Source organism: Vulpes vulpes, chromosome 14 (genome assembly GCF_048418805.1).
Source record: "Vulpes vulpes isolate BD-2025 chromosome 14, VulVul3, whole genome shotgun sequence".
Classification (NCBI taxonomy): Eukaryota; Metazoa; Chordata; class Mammalia; order Carnivora; family Canidae; genus Vulpes; species Vulpes vulpes.
The window spans coordinates 135832754-135846351 of NC_132793.1; the positions used below are offsets into that span (position 1 = coordinate 135832754).

Sequence of the window (13598 nt, forward strand, 5' to 3'; positions counted from 1 at the left end):
CCTGCTTTCCATTGCTGCTCTTAAAAACTCTGCAATATCACCAAATGAAGAAGTTCGGGCCGGTCTGCTGGATGATGAGGGGGGCCCCCACAATACAATGGGGATGTTGAGCTGTCCCCACTACTCCAACTGCATGACACGTGAGTTAACGATGTCACTGCTCGCTGACCACAGATGCGTGAGTCGACCCACCTGAGCACTGTCTAAGTGGGCAGACCACAGAGCTGTGGCTAACCAAGTGATTGTTAGGGTGAGCTGCTAGGTTTAGGGCAGGATTTTATATGGCAAAACTAGCATCGGTGCTCTTATGGGGCTGTGTGAATTGGATACGTTAACACTAACATACAAAGCTCGCAGTCAGGGCTAGGTAAGCATTCATCCTTCTCCCACAGTCACTTGCTAACCTGTATGGATCCACCTCTAGACTGTCAGCTCATTGAGGGCAGAAATTCTCTTTCCGTCATGATCTCTTCTGCATATCACACAGTGCCGGGCTTGATGCAAGCCAAGGGACGAATAGACGTTGTTGAGATTTGGTTGATGAGCACAGGTCCTTTATTCATGAAGAAACCAAGGTTCAGAAATAATGAAACACACCCATTCACTCGTGCATCTCCGACAGTCTGACCACTCTATGCTATTTTATTGTGCCAAAGTTTTATCTACCAGGAACACTGGATTTGATAATATCGAAGTTAATCTACTACCAGCATTTTCCCAGTGTAATCCTGTTGCTATGCATCGTACTGTACTGACTTACCCAAGGATTCCCTTTCCAAGATGGAAAAACAGATCTTTCAAGTAATTTATGAGTTTTGTTTCACCAGACCTTGGTTACATATGAATGAATGGAAGAGAATATTTTGATAGGTGTTCCAGTCACTGTGGATAAAATTTACATCCACGCCAAAAGTCAATATGGGAAATAAAAATGACTTGTCATGTCAGACCACCTTGTTATCCAATAGTCTTGCCACCACATGATCTTATGTCTTTATGCCCATGTCCCCCACCCATGCCCCAAATTCTCGTCAACGGCTGAGTCTCCTTCCATGACTAAGGATGCACCTTTCGTTGCTTTTCCCCAGACTCTCCCCAAATCTGCAAGTGCATGTTCTATGAGCACTCACCATTCCAGCATAGTTGAGTTTTCATTCTTTGATACCATTTGCTATCATCACCCATCTGAAGGAGTCTGGGCTTCGGAAAACCCAATGGCTGAGACTTTGAAGGTCTGTCTTCTTTCCTCTCTTTTGTCCATTTGTTGACAGGTTAACTAACACCTGAACTTGAACATCAAATACTTCATTTATTTTGACAAGTGTGCATGTGACAGTTTCACTGTTCAGTTCTGACAGATTGTCAACCTAGTTTTGAATTACCCAGACTGAGAGCTGTGGCATTTTTTTTTTACCCTAATCTGAAAAAAAGCTTCTTGTTTTCCCTATAACATTTCTAATTTATATAAAGAATTTTAATTTTGTGAACACATTTTTAAAACAAAACAAATTGACCATATTTCCCCAGAATGTTTATTGGAAAATCCTAAATATACTAAGTTAAATAACTTCCTTATCAGCCGTATAATGTAGTATTTTGTATATACACACATACACAAAGAAATGCAAATTTATCCTGTTCCTTAAAAAGAGCTTCATCTATTTGAATCAAATATTTGAAGAAAAGCGACTTAGAATGAAATTTAGTTTTCAGCCCTCCGCAACTTTTGATTAAAAAGAACACTCTAGAAGCACATTTATTTAGTTACAATAAAGTTATTTGTGGACCGTTGCATTCAACCCGCGCCAGTAGATACACTGGCAGATTTTTTCCTCCCCAAGGACCTATTTTCCATCTAAATGCAGTACGGTGGTGAGCAATTAAAATACAAGGATAAAAGGCATCAGGTGGCTTGGAATTTAGCAAGCCTCTCACCCAATTAGAACATATAGTTCCAATACGGAACCTGGAGATACGGAATGTAGGTAAAGCCTTTTCAGCATCGGCTTCATGGATGACGCTGTAAGTTGTTGCAAGCTGTCTGGCTAAACTAAATCTCTGCTGTGAAGCAAATCCCCTAATCATGTCTCCCGCCACATAGAGAATGGAGCCGGTGGATTTCCTGAAGTCCACAAGTCTGGGGAAATGTGGCTAAACGATATAATAACTTTACATTTATAATATGGACTTACCCTGCATGACGAAGCGGCAAGGCACATCTGAATGTTGGTGCTTAGAGAACTGCAGTTGGTTTGGCAGTAATCCAGCTTATATAAACTTGGCAAGGCTTATGGCACTGAGAGCTGAAAGGCGTCAGATGATGAAAGTCTGTGTCCTGCTGCATCCCATGCTCCTTGTGAAAATTCAACTCAGTCCCTGACTTTCCCATTGACTTTCGTTTCTTCATCTGCGGAGTGGGGATAATGAAGTCTGTGTTGCCTACTTCTCAGGGTGGTGAAGACCAAATCCGCCGGTGAACATAGAAGTTCTACAGGAAGGTCGGAATTCGCCTTCCTGCCCTAAAATGTTCACCTCGTTTTTGTCTTATCGTGGCCTGCTAATATACCTTTGAATGTGAGGATCTCAGAGCAGCTGATTTTCCTCGATTATTACAGTACTGAGAGATCAAGAACTGCAAATACACTTGCAGGTGTAGTCAGATGGTCAAGGTTGAGGACAGTTGCTGCTTGAAACCTAACCAGGCAATAAACAATTCTATCCTCTTGAGTAGGGGCCTGCAAAAAGTTCAGCAGGGTTGTCTCACTGGTGCCGGTTGGGGATGCAGTGAATTGAATTGGTTGTGATCTTAACACTAGCCTCCTCTCTCATGCCCAATGAGCTCTGACGGCCTCCAAGGAGCCCAAGTAAACTACAACAGTGTCTTATTGAGGGAGCCTCTCGCATTTTAATCTGCGTACCTGGAACCACTGGAGGACGTTTCAAAATGAGGAAACTTGATTAAGGAGGTCTGGGGCAGGGCTGAATTTCTAAATTTCTGATGAGCTCCCAGATGACACAGGTGTTGCTGGATGGCCGACCACACGCTTCTGGTGCAGAGCGGTGATTTCTCAGAGTATGGTCTTCAGATGTGTGTTAGTCGGCGTGGGCTGCCATAACAAAATAACACGGACTTGCACGGCTTGAAAATGGAAATTTATATTCTCACAGTTCTGGAGACTGGCAGGCAGGCTCAAGATCAAGTTTCCAGCAGGATTTGACTTCTGGTGAGGGCTCCCTCTTACTGACTTGTAAATGGTTGCTTTGTCCTCACACGGCCTTTCTTCTGAGTGATCTCTCTTCTTATAAGGCCATCAGTACTACCTAAATTATGGACTTTACCCTCGGCTCAGGGTGTGATCCTGGAGTCCCAGGATCGAGTCCCACATCAAGCTCCCTGCATGGAGCCTGCTTCTCCCTCTGTCTGTGTCTCTGGCTCTCTCTCTGCGTCTGTCATGAATAAATAAAACCTTAAAAAAAATAAATTACGGACTTTACTTGACAATGTGACATTGGTCCATAAATTGTAACAAATGTAGTATCTTAATGTAAGATATTAAAATAGGGGAAGCTGGGCAGGGGATGGGGAGAGAGAGTGGCAAAGGGGTGTGGGGAACTCTGTAAACCTAAAACTGCCGTAAAATATAGTCTATTAATTTTAAAAAATTAGATTTCAAGACCTCTCTCTCAAACTCAGTGAATCCATTGTGGAGGCTGGAGCACAGATGCTTTCAAACCAATTTTTTAAGTGATTTTTCCATATGATAAAGTTGGAGAACCACTGGGTAGAAACTAAAAGCTCCAGTCTTATCATTGCATGGATGCGGTTTCACATCTCAGCAGCACCTCTTCACAGCTGGCGGATCGTGGGCTACTTAACTTCTCTGAGTCTTATTTTAAAATCAGGGCAGGGGGCACCTGGGTGGCTCAGCAGTTGAGCATCTGCCTTTGGCTCAGGGCATGATCCTGGGATCCTGGGGACCCCACGGGGAGCCTGCTTCTTCTCCCTCTGCCCGTGTCTCTGCCTCTCTCTGTGTGTCTCTCATGAATAAGCAAGTAAATAAATAAATAAATAAATATATATATATATATTTTAAATCATGGCAAAAAATAGCTCCATACAGCAATTCTTCTGAGTATTGAGTGATATAATGAGGTAGAGTTTTTCACACAGAACCCGCCTAGGAAGCACTTCAATAAATATCAGATGTGAAAAGTTTTGCTATTATTGTTATTGTCTGAGTCCTGGTACACAAGAAGCAATCGTGCTTTAAAAGGGGGGTTTTTAGAAAAGACCAGGCAATAACATAGGCGATGAAAGATCAGAACTATAATGAAAGTAATCCTAGATGCTTCCACAACATTTCATGGTTTATATATAGCTTTCACTTTCATTATCTGACTTGATCCTGACAATGACCTTGTGAGGCAGAAATTCCCCTTTTAACAGATGAGGAACCGGAGCTTAGGAATGATCAGTAATTTTCTGAAGGACACAGAGCTGGGAAATGTCAGAGCCCAGAGCCTCCGAATCCTAGTTCATGGCGGTGTTATTGGGTAATAATTAAATCTGAGGGCTCTTGAGTGGGGCTGGTGGGTTCAAATCCCAGAGATAATGATTGCTGTTGGTGTTAAATTGGCAAACCAGTTCACCTCTATGAATCATAATTTCCTCACTAGTTAAATAAGGATAATAACAGTGCTTACTTTGTAGTGTTTTGTAAAGATGAAATGAAATGATGTTTATAAGATCTGAGATTAAAGGCTGGCCCATAATGAGTTTACTGTTCTCTGAAGTTTTTAGAATATGGTTCCTCTGGCGGGGGGGGACAATATGCATCCCTGTTACATGAAGAGTAGTCTAAAGTTATAGGAAAGGTAGGAATCTTTGCGCAGACCTCTTGGGGGCCCGGAGTGGGGCAGAGGCGAGGATTGCCATCACCTCTAGGAGCAACAGGATGACACAACGTGCTGTGGCATCTGCATCTCTCCCCTATCACCATGGGAGACATCCAGAGTGCCAGTAAGGAGCTACACAAGCAAGGCAGCCATCCTGGCCCTTCAGTCCCAAATATTAGAGATGACAGTAAAAGTGGCAACAAAAAGATGGCTCTCCCTGTGATATCCCGCAGTGACTGAGGATTTGTGTGAAGAGGTTCTGGAAATGAGTGTCATGGTAGCCAGGTTCCCACAGGAATATTTTAGAAACAATATATTAGAAACTTATTGAGCACCACATCCACTTCAGCGGACTTTGTTGCCTTCTTTACAACTAGTCCAGGGATAGACACTTCATAGGATCAAAGCAGACAGATGCTCGTTGGATAAGATTTGAGAAGAGAGTTGGCCCAACAAAATGTTCTGTGTATTTTGTAGATGGAAGAAGAGTTGTATATTCCTTCCCACACTGTGAAGGAAGGTTGGGTAGACCTGTTGAAGAAAATGCAGGGATGCCTTCTCTTCCTTGAGTCATCCTAACTAAATATAACGATGACTGCTAACTATCATGATGTTGATAATAATGACGGTAGCTCTTACTGAGTTTTTCTTCTGTGCCAGGAACCATCCTAAAGACTTTACATATGCTGCTCCATTTAAGAAGTTCCAACAGTTAACTGAAGTAGACATTATTATTATTATTATTTTATGTTTTAGATATAAGAAAGGGAGGTTATTAGCTCTTGGACACACAGCTAGTAACAGTAGGAACTGGGATTCTCGCCCAGGCTTCTGGACTCCAATCAATAACCAAAGGTTGCATTAGATGTTATGTGATGGAAAATGATGGAATGTCGAGCTGGGTAGGTGTTAGTGATCATGTAACAGTAAAAGCTGTGAGAGTGCTCTCTGGAAAGAGTTACTTTAGGATTAGGGATTGCGAGCCAGGCACAGCCCTAAGCCCTTTACACCTATCAATTACCTCAAATCTTCACAACAAACTAGTCAAATAGGTACCATCGTTATCCCATTGTTACCACTGATGTAGATAATTTGCACCAAATCACAAAATTAGCAGAACTGGGATTTGCCCCCAAGTGTTGGTGGTGTTAGCATCAATCCCCTGAAGCAGGAACCAAAAGAAGAGGCCTCACAGGACAGCCAAGTGTGTCACTCCTGGGATTGGGGGTAGGGCAAGAACATGTCAGTTGAGACCTTGGAGTAAGGGGCAGGATCTCATCCGGGGACACTGTGTGTCTGTGAAGGGCAGAGAGAGTGTATACAGGGAAAGTGGATGGTTTTGCAAACATTTTGAAACGGCTTCAACCCAGCGGGAATTTGAATTCGTTTTGCAGAGAGAACTGGTCAACTTGACCTTTCTTCTCCAAAGAAGCTCCGTGCACTTGACCCTTGGCAGCACAGTAGTGAGCATTTTAATTTTGCTTTTTTCAAGTAGTAACCATGGTCACGAGTGCTTTGTTGGTCTTTATCTTCCCAAACATTCCCAGCCTTGGTTTGCTTAAGAGGGCAGGTGACCTACTTGACGAATGCACTGCCCGTGCGTGCGGGTGGTGAGGGATGCCTTCCTGGGGAAGCTTGTCCCAGAGGCCCCCCGGCGCCCCAGCGCCCCAGCCCAGGTTGCATCCTTCGTCCAGGCCGCGAGCCCGCACACCTGAGCGTGCAGCCAGCGCCTCCCGACACCTCGCCACGTCGCATGACGGGTTCTCGCTTCAAGCGGAGAAGTGTCCTGTCCCGGGTTCTAGGAGCTCCTGGCGCGGCGCCCGGGACGGAGAAGGGCCTCTCCTTGCGCTTCCCCGCGGGGGCCCTTGGGCCTCGGCCTAACCCCGCGCCCCACCTGCAGTCCAGCTGTCGGGGGGGGGGGGTCACCGGGGAGGACACCTGCCCTTGCTCACCGGCGCCAGCAAGGAGGGGCCCCGGGGCGCCGCTGCCAACCCGTCGTACCCCCCGCCCCCCTCCCCCGGGGGGTCTTCCAGGTGCCTTGGAGCAGGTGACAGGCCGGCGCCGGCTTGCGCGAGAGGAGGGGGAGTGCAGTGCCCCGCGCCCGCTGCCAGCCCGCCCCGCGTTCCCCTGCGCCCTCTGCCGCACCTGCAGCCCTCCCGCCTCCTGGAGCCCCCCCGCCGGCCTCCACCGCATCCGCACCTGCAGCCCGCCCCGCATGCACCTGCGCCCTCTGCCGCACCTGCAGCCCGCGCACCTCCTGGAGCCCCCCGCCGGCCTCCGCCGCACCTGCACCTGCAGCCCGCCCCGCGCGCCCCCCGACGCCCCCCATGGGTCCCCGCCTCACTTGCAGCCCAGCCCGCCGCGCGCGCCCCCCGCCGGCCTCTACGGCATCCGCATCTGTAGCCCGCCGGTGCCCCCCGGCGCTCTCTGCCGCACCTGCAGCCCGCGCGCCCCCTGGAGCCCCCCACCGCATCCGCACCTGCACCCCCCGCCGGCCCCGCCGCACCTGCACCCCTGCCCCGCGCGACCCCGACGCCCCCCACGGGTCCCCGCCTCACTTGCAGCCCAGCCCGCCGCGCGCGCCCCCCGCCGGCCTCCTCCGCATCCGCACCTGTAGCCCCCCGGTGCCCCCCGGCGCTCTCCGCCGCACCTGCAGCCCGCGCGCCCCCCGGAGCCCCCCGCCGGCCCCGCCGCACCCGCACCCGCACCCCCGCCCCGCGCGCCCCCCGCCGGCCCCCGCCGCACCTGCACCCGCACCCGCACCCCCGCCCGCGCGCCCTGCCCGCCGCCGCCGCCGCCTCGCGCTCCCAGCGCCGCGGACCGACGCCCCCGGCCGAGGGCGAGCGCGCTCCGCTGGCAGCCGCGTGGACAGACGCCTCCGGGCCGCCGAGCTGGTCCCGCTCCCGCAGCCCGCGTCCGCGAAGATGAACGTGCGGCGGGTGGAGAGCATCTCGGCTCAGCTGGAGGAGGCGAGCTCCACAGGCGGTAGGACGCCCGTGCCCGGCCTCCCTCCCTCCGGGGACCCTGGCCGCGCTGCTGCTGCCTGCGGGGCGGGGGTGCGGGGGTGCGGGGGCCGGGGCGGGGGCCGTGCGGGGCGGGGGGCGCGCTGCTGCGAGCGCGCGTGGAGCCGCGGGTGGGGCCCTGCGACCCTGTGCCTACTTTTGCCTTCTCTGAAAGCGCCCGAGGCTGCGAGCGCAGCTGCCAGGTGATGCGGACCCCTCGCCGCCGTCCCCGGACCCCGGGGATCAAGGGCCAGGTCGGCCGCCTCCCTCCACTTGCTCCCGAACGTTCCCTCCTGAGAACTCCCTTTCCCTCCCCGGCACCGCGCGGGCGGAGCGCCCTGGGCAGCACCGTGCGCCGCTCTCCCGGCCAGCTCGGGTCCGGGGTGCTCGGGGGAATGGTCTCGGGGGACCCTCGGAGCTGGTTCGCACGCAGGGCAGAGCCTCGCAAAGGGACCTGGCGCTCTCGTGCAAGCCCTTGGGCTCCCAGAGCATCCTGTATCCTGCGAGAGCGAGGGAAGGGCGTCTTCCGAGGAGTTGAGTGGGATCCCTGGGCAAACCCAGGCATCCCGCCTCCCCTGAAGCACCTTGGGTTGCATCGGTTTGTTTTTAGGTGGCTTCCGTGGGCAGGGTTTTTAGGGGAGGAATCATCAGAATGAAGGCGGTTGCAGGAGACGCGAGGCTAATACAAAGCTGGACATTCCCCAGGTTATGTAAGATGAGGGGTCGCACGTAGGGCTGTAGCATAGTTTGGGCTTAAAGGATGAAACATTGGGACTTGAGTTGCAGGGGGAAGAGGGATGCCCACGTTCTCCCTGCTTCTATCCAGGGAAATGCAGTCACTTCGGACAACTGGAGTTACCCCCCTCTGACCTGGACGTGGGGAAATGGACGTGTGTCCTTTCTTGCCTTCCCTCTGGGAGTTAAGGTCGTTGTGAGTGGGAGGATGCTAGCCTTTGACCGTGAAATTTTGAAAAAGTCTTGGCCTTTTACGGGGTGGGAGAGGGAAAAAAAAAAAAAAGAGAGAGAGAATATGACCATTACCTTTAAAGTCCCAGTTTTGACCTGTACTGATGTTGCGTTGTGGTTTCACTTATGGCAATAGTTCATCACGAACCAAGTCTGTCTAGGATCTATTTTATGAGGGATACTGATAATCGGTAAGAAACTGGATTTTTCCCAGAGGGGCGTTTTAAGTGTAGAGTGCTAAGTAAATCGTTAAGCTTATAGGGTCTCTGTCTTTGCTGTTCCTGTGACTAGGAATAGGGTAGAGGGCTACCTGTTCTTTTAGGAACTGCCCTGGTGCGCAAGGCAGCGGTGGGAACTTGAGGGTACATCAGTGAGAGAAAGTCTGGGGAACTGGGTGGCTTGCCTTGTTCGGCTCCTCGGTGATAACAGCTTTTTGGCTGGGCCAGGTCCTTAATTGGCCAGATGGGCATCAAATCAGCCTGTCCAGCCTATTTGCAGTGCCACAGGTGGCCATAATCTCTATTTGTTAGATAAAATGGAAACAAAGATGAAATCACATCTGGGGAATATGATACAGTAAAAAAAATAATAATAATGCCATCTTTAAAATCAGCATGTGTTCATTGTTCCTTTGGAGAATAGAAAGATGTTGGTTTATATCTTGGTTAAGGTGAGGCCAGAAGGGAAGAGTTTTCTGGCTTGAATTGTGTTTGCATGTTTTTAGAGTGAATTGTCAGAAGAGTAAAGAGAAGAGAGCTTGGAGCATCTTTTTGTTCTTCTTGTTGCTGTTTTAAGGTTGATATTATTGGAGACTGGTCCCCTGAACGTGTACTCTATATCATTTCCACAAAATATGTGCTTAAATACTTGGGTTATTTGTGCTCAGGTATAGGACGGTCCTCGTTAAGCCTGGGATAAGAAAAGATTGTCACTTTTAAAGATTTGAACTCTACCTTCAGTTCTTGTTTATAAAGCAATAGCTCCTGATTTCTCTCCTCCTCCTCCTCCTCCTCCTCCTCCTCCTCTTCCTCCTCCTTCTTCTTCTTCTTCTCGTCCTTCTTCTTCTTCTTTTTCAAATACGTGGAACATTTGCAGAACTCCCAACATGTCCACAATGGTTTTCCCTTACATATGTATGCCTCTTGGATGGAGGATTCTAGAATGATTTAATCAGCATTTAAACACAATTTAACTGGAGGGTTGGACCGAGAGGAATGTCTGAAGAAGAGAGGGAAAATCAGGAATCACAGAAAAGTATGTGTGAGTGTGCATGTGCACAAGTGCACGTGCGTATTCTATGACCGGACTCTAGAGCCAGAATACTATGGAAAACAGTTTGCTGAGAGACAAAGGGGGAAAAACAGGAGGAAAAAAAGTAGGAAAGATGGAAGCAAGGTTGAATTGGGTCACCAAAACCTTATAATATAGCTAAAAAAGTTTATTCCCTGCTCTCTTTCAGGAGGTGATGTATTTAGTACGTTAGCTGATCAACCCCACCTCTGCGTGGCTGTAGTTGAAACACTGTTAGTGCCACGGAGCCCAGAAATAGAGGCACTGGAAATAGGTGCAGATAGAAAAGGTTTCCTACAAGTTGTAGTGCTCACTTTTAGCCTCCCTGTCATCAGCTTCCACATTGAATCGAAAGCCTGCCCAGAATATTTTTTTTTTCATGAAATTGTCTATTCCTTTTATTTTGCTCCCTGGCTATGAAATCAAACATAATCCTGCTACCAGTGGAGAGACAGAGGGAGATGATAATTCAGCAGTATGTTTATCTGAAAGAGAATCCGGAATAAAGTTGGAGTTAAAACACACACACACAAAACCAAAACAACCCTGTAAGATTATTCATCGGTGTCCTCAATTTGTACCATCTAACTTAGGGATGGCATATGTTATGTGATGTAGTCCGCAGCTGAAAGTGGGGAGGGGAAGGCATGTGTGTTTTAATCGGTGTTAGGGGAGGTCGTCCAGAGGACGTGACTACTGTGGGATCCACCAGCTGGACTGGGTGACTGGAGGCTCCTCACCCCCTCCCTTGCCCTTGGAATGTGTGTTCTGCTCCCCATAGCAGGGACTGGTTTCAAGGACACAGGCTGAGAGAGACAGGTGTTGTTGAGGCCATCTGGATGGCGTACACGACTGAGCCCTCGTGAGGCCTCTATATAAACTTTAAAGTTGCTGGCAGGTGTGGGTGGGGATCTACTTGTCTTGCAGTCCCCACGACAAGCCTCCGATGCAAGTCCCTTGCTTATTGCCTCTGCCACCTACCAGCCTGGAGGGTCGGTCCTTCGTCTCCCCATCCTTCGTGTATGGGGGCCGGTTTCACATTTCACCAGGGGAGGTCCTGAGTTTGGGAACCAGCCCTATTGGACTGAACAACCTACGTGATTCTTGTATTGTGGTTGATGGAGGGGTGATGGCTCTGGTTTAAATTTTGTGTTATCAAGGGTAAAGCAGACTGAAATTAGTGATTCCACACGGGTAACAGTGAAAAGTCCCTGTGTTCTGAGTAGCTCGGGAAAAGCTTTCTATCACACGGGCATCATTCATTTTATTATTTATTTATTTATTTTTGTGCCATTAAATGTAAGAAGGTACTAAGCAAACGATAGGATGAAGTGTTAAAAATTCAACAATCCCTCCCCCCCCTTCCTTTGCCGCACTTTCTTTTCTGGGCAATGCTTATGCAAAGTTTCATAAAATAAGGCTATGGGTGGTTTGGAAATTAATGAGCCACGTAATATAAAATATATGTGCAAGATTTCTGCTGAATCGTAGACCAAATAAATAGTGGTTGAATCTTTTGAAGATAAAGTATATGGTCTTTCTTATTCTTTTGTGTGTGTGTGTGTGTGTGTGTCCTTTTGTTTTCCTTGTCCTCATGGGTTTTCTAGAACATGTGGATAATATTGCTTTTCAATATTTCATAGCAGAGTGTGCTTGTTTACTTAATAGCCTCCCTTCTTATTTCAAGCAGATTAAAGTGTGTGAGAGAATGGGGGGTGGGGGCAGGGAGGGAATAAGGACGGGAGGGTGAGTGTATATTTTGTTCAATGGGCCCTTGCCTCCCTTAAAAGTGGTTTAAGCTTCTGTAAGTACACCTGCCACTATAAATGTTTTCATCCTTGGGCGTTGAATCACCTCTTTATTTTTTAGAGCTGTTCATTTGGTTCAAGGCCCTCGTGGTCTTAATTGACATCGTCCCAAACTCACTGGGGTGGTTCATGCTGTTTGTCAACACTCCTCAGAGAACTCTGAACTTTGTGGGAGCAGAGCTGCTGTGTTCTTCCTACCCTGCATCCCCAGCATCTATCACGAGCCCTGACATGGGACATTTGCTCCACAACAGATCATTTGTTGAATGGAGCCTCCCTTGGATTCTGTGGCTGCATTCAGATCTCTTTTTTCTGAGCCTTATTTCTTTCTTTGTGCATTTTGTGCACCTTCTCACACTTCCGTCTTGTCTTCTCCATCTACATTCTCTCTTGAATCAAACCGTGGTCTCGGTGCATCTCTGAACCAGAAGTCCCTTCTCTAGAGCTCTGTCCCGATCCCTTTCCGGTTCATTTCCACGCTCTGCTGAGCAGACCTCTCAGGCAAATTTTACCAGCACTTCAAAGTCAGTATGTTTGAAAAGACCTGTCCTCTCTTTAAAGAAGATTTTCCAAATTTTGGAAAGAAAAACTCCCAAATTTTGCTAATGGTAGCATCATTTTCTGAAACATACAGTTTTTTTTTTTTAAGTGTTTTCTCATCCATGGTACCTTCTCCCCTTTCATCATTGCCTCCTCTTCCAGGGGGAGTCAGTGACCAAGTCTTATTGATTCTATTCTGGCTTTATGTCCAGCTCCCACTTCAGTCCTCATTGTACCCCCAAGGGTATGTTGTCATTTCCTGGACCATGATGGTTGATGATGGTTGCCTCTCCACTCCAGACCAATCAAATTCACTAAAAACTGATTGGAGTCAGATTGTTCGCCTGTTCAAAATCTTTTAATGCCTTCCCACTACTCATAGAACTGGAAATTCTGTTTTCTTAGCTTGATCATCAGGGCTCCCACAGTATGTTGACCGTCTTCCATCCCAACGTGATCTTCTATGACTTCTAGGTCTTCACCATGATGTTCTAAATTGGACTTTTCTCTGGTTGTACCGATCTCAAACCTCTCTCACGTTATGCCTGCTGCTTAGAATGAACTTTCTGCCCCAATATTGCCCACTGAATATTGCTAAATGTTTAACATTGAATGCATCCTTCAAGACTCATTGCAAATGCAGAATCTTTCTTGTGCAGCCTTACTGATGTCTCCCTGTCTCTTCCCCAAAGAATTCTGCTTTGAATTTTCTCAGGTCATTTTTCTTTTATTTTGACCTATATCTGAATGGCGAGACGGAATAAGCTATGCATATTTGTCTCGTTTGCAACTGTTAAATGGTGACTCCTTGATGGTATCATACATGAATTACCCATTTTCATACCCCTAGTAAGTACTGGTACAATGATTCACAAAAAACCTGCTTAAGGCATAGTTAATTGAATTTAACCTGTGTTGCCCAGTGGTAGATCCATTAGAGACTCCGCATTATAATTCACTTTCGATTGGTTGTTAAGCCGTCTACTGGAAGTGACATTCCTTTTTGGTTCTCTTTTTCATTCTGTGGGCCAGGTCTGTATGGATGGGAATGCAACATCGGAATAGTATGTCTCCGCCCTGCGCGTGCTCTTGCATC

The 13598-nt window shown here is 48.2% G+C and overlaps 1 protein-coding gene and 1 long non-coding RNA gene across 4 annotated transcripts in view; one reads left to right on the top strand and one right to left on the bottom strand.

Moving 5' to 3' along the window:
* Window positions 1-404: 404 nt before the first annotated feature.
* Window positions 405-2295, bottom strand: LOC112923194 (uncharacterized). The gene is made up of 3 exons (XR_003235632.2): window positions 2193-2295; window positions 1131-1283; window positions 405-553 (listed from the first exon to the last, which is right to left on the bottom strand). It is a non-coding gene; the product is annotated as an uncharacterized lncRNA (long non-coding RNA).
* A 5319-nt stretch (window positions 2296-7614) lies between these two features.
* Window positions 7615-13598, top strand: part of KCNIP4 (potassium voltage-gated channel interacting protein 4) — a 1121260-nt gene continuing 1115276 nt past the window's right edge. Inside the window, exon 1 of one of the 3 annotated variants that reach the window (XM_072737988.1) lies at window positions 7615-7881. In XM_072737988.1, the coding sequence (XP_072594089.1) occupies window positions 7821-7881 (61 nt within the window). In that variant the 5' untranslated portion in view covers window positions 7615-7820. The remainder of the gene's footprint in view (window positions 7882-13598) is intronic. The other 2 variants (XM_072737992.1, XM_072737989.1) reach the window with 2 other exon arrangements.